We start from the raw sequence: 9,463 nt of genomic DNA on the forward strand, positions 1-9,463 counted from the left end.
ATAATACATTAATTGTTAATATGAAAGCTCATGTTTAATTTTTACATGTAGCCCTATCATCAAATGGCAATTACACAAATATTTCGTAAGTTTGATTCTATGACTGTCATAAATGTAAACATCCTGATTTTTTTGTTGCTGTGATTGGTTGATGTAATAATTTAACTTCCTGCTTTCAGATTCATCATTTGCATTCTGTAACATGTACAGTATGTACTGTACTGGTTAACATTATGCTTTATACAAACCATCCTGCTTAAATACTTTTAAAACTCTCATTATATTGTTGCGATATTGAGTTTATCATATTTCCCCTGGGCAGCAGTAGGTTTAATCTTTTAATGTTTCGCTATGGTCACTACCATTATTATTCTTCTTTCTAGGTTAATTCAGATTAAATCATGTTTTCAGTCAATCAAATCAAGCCAATGGCTATTTTGCTTTGACCTCAATGATTATCATCTCTTCTTTGCCATTTTCTTTGTTAGTTTTTTTCCTTGTAGCATTAGGATGGATATTTATCTTCTTGTTCATGTGAAGTGCATAGAGGCAACTTTATTGTATTATGCACTATATAAGGTTATTATTACCTCCGCCAAAGGAGGCTATGTATTCACCACTGTCTGTCTTTAGATTTCTGTCTGTTAGCAAAGGTGCATTTAGGAGTACGGCCGCCTCTTGGAAAGTACAAAAAAAAAAAGGAAAAAAAGAAAGAAAAAGAAAAAATTCATTGCCCAAAGTGCCTCAGAGGTTTTTTTGGGCGTTTACAGCACAAAATGGATAGTGGTATCTCAATCGACCTCATTTTCTGCCCCCTTTAGGACAGCTCTAGATGCGCCCCTGAGATTACACGAGAGCAGCCTAGCTCAGTCGGTTAAACTGGTGGTAGCCAATGTGTGGCCGCTGAACCGTGGAGATCTCTAGGTCACAGGGAGGAAAATAATGGATTCATCCATCATAAACGGCCTGCATATTGTTTTTGGTATTCATGCACAGGGCAGAGGTATGCACTTTATGGAGCAACTTCTCTAATTATTATTACTGTATGCTACATTAACAATAAAGTCTTGGTATCATGTATATTTTTTTTATATTTTTCATTTGATTGAGGTACATTATTTTCTGCTCAATTCCTTCCTTACAAATTTTGTTAAGAAACCTTGACCGAGGCTCTAATCTGATCGTTGGTATATACACCTCCTGTCAAAAAGTCTATAGCCACCACTGACTCAGATGTTCCCGTCTTGAAGATAAGATTACCCTACTTTCATTGATTGAACTTAACCATTGGAAAAATGTGTCCCCTTACGCGGCTAGTTTCAGTCTAATTGGATCTTATTTTACCAGTACGGGAAAATTGTTGACAAGCATTGACAAAATGATTATACATACAAGATTTATTTAATTCATCTGTACATTGCACATTTTTATTCAAAAAAATCATGGATGGTGGTTCTATAGTACAAGAATGCGAGACAATCTGATTGGTTAGTAACTTTGGAAATATCTGCAGCAGCTCAAAACGAGCTGAATTTCTCTTCTATTCCTCATCTTAAAATGCAATTATAAATCATTTTGAATGATGCTTTTTAAGATCATGCTTACATTCCAGACGCAAGGGCTATCAAATGCTTATTCATACCTAGTGCAAGACTTTCGTCAATACCCTTATTAGTATTTTTTATTATGTATAAAAGGACGATTTTAACAAGCTCAACAAAAAAAAAAAGGACTATAAATATAACTTAATGTTGGAAAAAATGACTATCACAGTAAAAGCAAATGTTAACAAATTGCTGCTGTAGTATCAATACTTTTTCACATGCCTACATGATGCAAAACTAGAAAAAAAAAAAAAAACCAAGACAAAAATGGTAGGTCGCTGTATAAAAATGCTGCAAAAGGTACAATTCAAGCACTGCTAAAATGCAAGTCTCCCACCCACCTCCCCACCCTCTCATTTTCAACAAGCACACACACCCTAGAAGTGCCAGTTTTATTTAAGACTCTTGGCTATTAGTGGACATGCATGCTTATTAGAAATTTTGTTTTTGTTTGACTACAAATGCTGTTTAATCAGCAGAAAAAAATCTGTCGATATAATTAATTGGCATGCAAAGGATCACAAATGTAAAGCAAGTTTTTAATCATAACACACAAATACATCGAAAGTGAGTAAAGATATATTAAATAGATACAATAATTTTGCTAGTAAAATTTCTATTAAAACATGTCCACTCTCCCTTACTTGTCAGTGACTGTCCTATGGTCAATTTGTTAATTTTATCACCATGGGTACATACATATTATAGCTTAAACAGTATTTTTATTCAGACCAATACCACATAAACAAAATATTTAGAATCAATAACTTTAACCAATTGCTACCAATACTCATCCATGGTTACACTCAATTAAAAAAGATTGAACAATAAAATTGAAATAAATACAAAAACACTCATTACCCTGTTTGATTTCTCTGTTATCTAGTTAAAAAAATTAGAATGTCAAAAAAATCACCTATGTATTTTCTTATATATAATTTTTTTTTATATACAATCACGCATTCTCTAACAAAAAATTCCCTAAACAACATGGCAAATTTACCATTATGTACTAAGGAAAATCATTCAATCCCAATACGTTAAATTATGTTGACCTAGAAAAATAAATATTACTGTATAGGTGTTAAGTTAAAAAAAGACCTAGATTAGTTTTACCAATTCATTACTAGTCTGTTAAGTAGTAGTGAAAAGGAATTCTCTTGAAATTCACAAAAATGCATGGTAGTACTGCAACTCTCAGCCCTGCCCAACTTAAATCACCAACAGTAGTAACTATAATGTACGTTTCACATATTTTGTTAACTAATCATGTTTCAAAAGAACCTTCCCAAAGACCCATACATTTTGAATTGAAAACAATTTAGTAGTGCATCATGTCATGGTTATGGTGAAGCAAATAAAATTAACTAGTTTCTTGTCCTCAACAACTGCTTTTTCAGCAGTCTTGATATATTTGTTAATCTTTCACAGGAATAGCACATTACTAATAATAGTAGTAATGTTCCTTTTCCTCTCTCTGGAAAAACAACCTTGACATGTTAGCTGCCAGAGACGAGAGGTCATGCCTTAAAGAAGGTGTTGCTTAGGGCGCCAAGACGAGAGTTCACATATAAATGTAGCACTTGCGCGCTTCATAACCTCAAGGAAAATGTGCATTATAAATGCTTGTACCAGTACTTTTCTTCTTTATGTTAAACTCAAGTTTGACACTGACAGCTGGAACACTAGACTCTCGCCTGGCAGTTTAAGGAAAACCCAATTTAAAAAAACAAGTTTGTTTAATACCAGTTAATGGCAACTGATGTTCTTTAAAGTGACTCCCTTACATCTTGGCCAGTGACAGACAATGTGTTAAACTGAGAGAGCTTGAACCAAATAAGGCCTGCTCCATCACTCTTTTCAAGAAGTTTGGACAAGAAACCAATATTTTTTAAGTGATCAATCCACATAAAACACAAATAGGCCTAGTGGTGGCAATGTTAGAAATTAAAATCTTCACATCTCTCCTTATGTGGCTATTTATAATGCTAATGGTAATGATCAAGAAATAATTAATTACAAATTGATATTCCTACCAGACCAAGATAAAGAACAATAAAATACAGCAAAAACATGTCACTGTTGTTCTCTCCATTTCAGAATTGTTCTCATTTTCTTGTTATCTTTAAAAAGTACAAGTACAGGAGACCGTAATAGAAAATGAATATTGTACTTCTTCATATCCAGAGTCCAGTTCTGGCCAAAGAGACCTAAAGTAGATGTTTGAAGAGTTCTTCTACTCTCTTGCAGATGATCAGAAGAAGGTTTGACCTTTTGTATTAAATACTGCTATAAAATATCTCCAATATATCTTCGGGATAAGGAGTTCATTTTTTCCCAAGCAAAGGTCATGGTAAATGGCAACAGAGTGGGTAAAATGTAAAGATGATTTTATCAAATTTAATCCATGTGCTTCTTTTTCCATTGCTCTTCATACTGGAAATACAAAAGATGAAAATAGCCAAAGTTAAAAAAAAAACTTGCAAGGAAAATTCGACAAAAAAAAAAAATCTACATCATAAATTATCATAATCATCATTTGTTTTATCAAATGTATTTAACACAGATAAGGCCCTATAAAAAATATTATTAGTTTATCACCCTATCTGGCCAGGAAAAGTGATGAGGGAGGGAGGCTTTTTTTTTTTATTTTGCTAAAGCCAAATATCACCTTGGGTTGTTTGCTGGTGCATTGATATTCAAAGTAAGCATGATTTAGATAATGCAAACAATATCTACTAATTATTTAATAAAATAAATGAAAAAAATAGATAAATAAAATTTTTAAAAAAAATGTTTTTCAATTTTTTTTTTCAGTACCATAGAAGACATGCGCGCAGGTGTGATAAACTAATAATTTTTTTGATTGGGCCTAATTGTTGAACTTGCATTCCAAATCCTTGCACCAAGTGAAGCACGAAAGGTCCACTGATTAATCTCAGATAAGAAAATATAATACATACTCTAAGTATTGAAACACGCGCCATCTTGTTGGGATTCAATATTCCAACATTAATTATGTCATCATCAGGAATGATGATAATGAAGCCTGCACTTGTACAGTAATGCATATAAAACGAAGTCATAATTTTACTTGAACAATATTTTCTGAAGGCAACTCTCACATAAGAAGATTTTGTTTTGTTGTACTTGAATTTAAGTTAAATATTAATGTGACAAAAATGTTCCTTGTTCTAAATACTCAGGGATCACTGACAATGCTGATTTGGGGTGTATCCAAAATTCCATCTATAAAACTTACCACTACAAGCTGTCTACCTATGTTTCCAACGGTGACACCTCCAGAGAAGAACATGCATGGAAGCCATGAACGCGAGTACATAATTTCTTTATGTAATGGCCTGAAATGTTAGGTAATAAAAATACATGAGCAAATATGAATCCAGATGACCTTGTGACAACTCAAGGTCAACACACATTCCTTACTCACATGACAGCTGTTCATGATGCACCATATGGTACACTGACAAGTCTGACAAGATGGAGAATGAAATAAATTCCAAAGGTTTGATGTAGACCATTGTGGTTATTTAATTAATTAAGTAACTATAATTCAAACCTAATTTGTTCATCTTCAAGTCAATCAATCAAATTGTTTACAAGTTGTACTATAATAGGTGTTAGGATGATTATGTTGAATTTGATATCTAGAGAATTCTAATTGACTTGTATATTTTACAGGTTTTTTGATATGCATTTTATTTTGTATTTTCATATTTGGCATCACATCAAATATAAACAAATTATTCAATAATTGTTTCATTAAAATTCAAGTCAAATATATTATTTCAAAACATATAAAAAAAAACAAAATACACTAAGTATTCATGGCAAAATGTAGGAACAACAGCAGGAATGGCACTTCATTAAGTTAATATTTAAACAAGCATATTTGTATTGTGGTCCCTAAAACACATTAAAAAGTGAAAGCGTCAGTGCAAAATCCAGTCTGATATTCAAACCAATGCTTATTTATGTATAAGCAAGCATATTTTGAGCATTTTCACACCAGATAAATATGTGTACGTACTCAACTAAAATTCCTTGTTGGTATTAGTATTCTGCTAATCTATTTCATAAACAGTGTAAACAAGTATGGAAGCCATTTGTATGGTTACTATGCATAATTTAATGTTTATGTAAAGGCTGGGCGACAAAAAAATCACTACCAAGATGAAAATTGTTTTGATTAAAAACAAAAGTGCAGCTGTTAGTTCAAGTATGGCAGCCCTTTGTTCAAAGCTATATTTAAATATTTGTATTATATTTTTTCAAGTTTGCCATAAAAAATATTTTTAAAACCAGTAAATATTTTATTAATAAAAAAATATTCATTCAGTAGTAAAGGATTGCCAGTTACAGGACAGAAATGTTGAAGTTGTCTCACCTATTTACGTCTGCATAGACGATGAGTTGTGTGAAGAGTGAGACAAATACAGCAACACCTAGACCAAGCCCAAGTCCACTTCTTGATCGGTCAAATAACCACCACATCCCAACAGACATGGCCGCTATCGTCATTGAAAATTGCAAGTTGTTTCCAAAATCAATTTTCTGTTATTACATGTGTTAAGAAAAGATTTTATGTAAAATAATTCTGTCATAATTAATTAGAGTAAAATAATTTGTTGTGATAACATGTCATACATTTTACAATAACCGCATATTGATAACCTACAAGCAAATTTAGCTCAGCTAAATGCCTCAAGGAATTACGTCTTGCAACAAACACAGTATCGAGAATAAACATGTCTTGCCATGTGAGGCCAAATTTACTCTGCATGCATTTGAGGAAATGGCTAAGCTAAAATTGTGACGTTTCTTTATTAAAGGATACGGCACATGCATGATTGATTCCAACGAAGACAGCCACACACCTCATAACACTAGACCACTCCTTCTTGAAATGTTTTGGTTCACCCAGCCGTAGATCCAAACATGGGCAAAGAATGCCAACACAAACTGGAAAAATAAATTGCAAGTAATCCTAAATTTCAACATCATAGCACCATGTAAACAAAATATTGTGGTATGTGGTATAAATACATTTTTTTATTATCAATATTTTTTAGGTTATAAACCAAACCCTCAAACTCAATGTTAACACCCACTCAAAAGGTTATTAAACTTTTGTGTCGACATTGAATTTTAGGTTATCAACACTCACCTAGTTCTTCTCTTTGTAATTCATTATTTAATTTTTGATAGTTTCATTATAATTTTTGACACTGACTGATTACAGGAAATATATCAGTTTGTAATCAGCTCTTAAAATATGACAGGTCAAAGAATCACATCGCAGATATTGCCTACGATGGAATGCATGTAAACAATAACAGGTTTTGTTTATACAAGCCTAAATATGCTGTATCTACACACTTCACAAGGAACTAAAATGAAAAAAGAAACCTAGACTGTAGAACTACGGCACAATAAAACCAATACAGACTACAGTACGGTGATGAATTACAATATCTGTTGTTTTTATAGATTGTATTAAAGATAAGTTAAACTACAAATTCCAATACAATATTAATACTTTCAATAGGACCAAGTGCTTTGCTTATACCATGTTTTGGATGCTAGCGAGATGAAAAACGATATTTGGTGAAATGTGAAAAAACGTACCTGCTGCTAATCCACATAATGCCGGAACCCACCATTCTGGAACCCACCAATTCTGAGCAAAGAGGGTTGCTATTACTTCAGGTGATAGTATTGTTACTCTCCTCTGGAAGGCCATGACATTAAGAACTGTTGCTAAGAAAACTCCTGTTGCAAACAGTACTACCGAACGCATAACAAGTCCACGGGAACTCTTTAATGTGACTGCCATGATTACTATGTCCTATTGCACAATTTTTTCACAAAACTTAAATAATTCAAGGATCGAAGTGGAATTACGAAAAATAATCTCTTGAAAGTTATTGTATTACTTCAGCATCAGGATGGAATTCACACATATATATATACCACAGCTTAGTGTAACCTGATGGGAGAAAAGAAATTTAAGGTGATTAAGAAACAATAAACAAGGTCAGATACGGAAGACATAAGGGACCTTTGCGCTAAGACCAAATATTGATGCCAAGGTCCCTCAAAACGGCAGTGTAAAAACATACACACACAAGTTTGTGGGTCAACACCACATTTGTAGCACATGCGCATATTAGTTGGCCCTGTTCTGATTGGTCAGTTGTTAAGTTTGATTGGCAGTCAAGGACTGTCCATTCACATTCTATTTCAATGTACGGTCTGAACCAGTAGTTGTCTATAAGTATTGGTGAGGTTAATTTAAACGATCTTATGGCTTAGGATCTTAATGATTGTACTTCAGACCATATTCGGGAACTGCAATCACCTTTTTGGTTGGATCGGCAAATTATTCTTAGTCCACAGAAGATCAGTGGCCCAAAAAGTCAGGTACTACCACTTGGTGGTCAATCAGTGCTTAATTTTTATTCTTTCTGGGTATCTAATATTTATGATAATTACAGCCAAAGTGTTCACTTATTTTATAAAAGATAAATACTGATTTGTGGGTGGTGTCTGCCTTTAAGTGAGATCGTGCAATGTCAAGTGTTAACCGATGACGGGAGTCAATGCTTGTTCATCTGTTTGACTGAAATACAACCTGCACAGGGAATTTATTCCCACCAAAAACTTTAGCCTATAGAAATCAGTCTGCACATTTCAAAAATAAGGGCTGGTTTTGTAGAAAATTAGGCCTTGGATACCACTACCTCTTAACAATATACAGCAATTATGCAGTAGTTAAAATCTGTACACCTATTATTTTCCTAGGCACTTTCCAGTGTTCGATGTACATTTCCCCCGCACAAATAAAACACACACAACATATAAAAGAAATATGACAAAAAGCATGTAGGTACAGTAAAACATGAATTAAGAATAGAAGGCCTAGCTATACAGACGCAAGGCCTGGGCCCTAGGCTAAATTACACTCTGGTGGTACACTAAGGCCAGGCCTAGACCTACTAGGTTAGTGTAAGTGCCTAGACCTATTTTAGATTGATTAGATCTAGGCCTATAGGCCTAGTTAGTACAAAGCATTAATAATAATATCCTACCTACTCCTAGGCCTAGCCTAGGCCTATAGGCCTAACTGAAGATCATTGCATCAATATGGCCTGTAATATGGTATGGACTGTTGATGTAATGATCACGTCTTCTGTGGGCGAGACACACACCTCCCTCCCTGAAGAAGGCACATGCACATGATAAGGAGGAGCTTACTACTCTAGCTAGGCCCTAGGTAGGCCTAGGCTAGGCCCCTAGCCTAGCCCAGGCTCTAGGCCTAGAAAACTAACCGTGCTTACCCTTCTAAAGTTGACACTGTCTTTGGCTTATGTTATTGTATACCAATAACGTTTAACCAGCTGACTCTGTAACCAACTCATTTATGGACTATCTTTACGAAAACCATGGCTTATCAACACGGTTGTACGGTGGTACGACAAATAAAACATATCGCGATAAAATTGGGCTAGCTTATGAATCAGCTGACCCTAGTGGGATGGTACAGGGATCGAACGATCTTCAATGGAATAGGAGTATACGCATGCGTCCATCAGTGAGGTGATGAATCGGTGCACCAATCAATGACAAGAACGGTGTTTTGCTCCATTAGTTATGTGGTATGATTGTACGATTCCGTTTGTTGAATCGTACGATATAACTCACAACAACTGGGCACATGGTACAGTATTATTTGTTATTAATATATGAACAAAAAGATATGATCGAGATATAAATCTCTGTAGTCCAAACATGGAGGTACACTTGTTACAGTGTGGCGGTATTTTTGGATTGTCCAT

At 34.1% G+C, this 9,463-nt stretch overlaps 1 protein-coding gene across 1 annotated transcript; it reads right to left on the minus strand.

Annotated features, from left to right (window-relative positions):
* Window positions 1-1,382: 1,382 nt before the first annotated feature.
* Window positions 1,383-9,193, minus strand: LOC117124655 (insulin-induced gene 2 protein-like). Its single transcript, XM_033270965.1, has 6 exons — window positions 8,966-9,193; window positions 7,254-7,614; window positions 6,463-6,587; window positions 6,013-6,179; window positions 4,867-4,966; window positions 1,383-4,040 (listed from the first exon to the last, which is right to left on the minus strand). The coding sequence occupies exons 2-6, from the start codon at window positions 7,459-7,461 to the stop codon at window positions 4,005-4,007; spliced, it is 636 nt and encodes a 211-aa protein (XP_033126856.1). The 5' UTR covers window positions 7,462-7,614; window positions 8,966-9,193; the 3' UTR covers window positions 1,383-4,004.
* Between the last annotated feature and the right edge of the window lie 270 nt (window positions 9,194-9,463).

This window comes from Anneissia japonica, unplaced genomic scaffold, assembly GCF_011630105.1.
Source record: "Anneissia japonica isolate Jap-2015-1 unplaced genomic scaffold, ASM1163010v1 scaffold284709_len978187_cov192, whole genome shotgun sequence".
NCBI lineage: Eukaryota > Metazoa > Echinodermata > Crinoidea > Comatulida > Comatulidae > Anneissia > Anneissia japonica.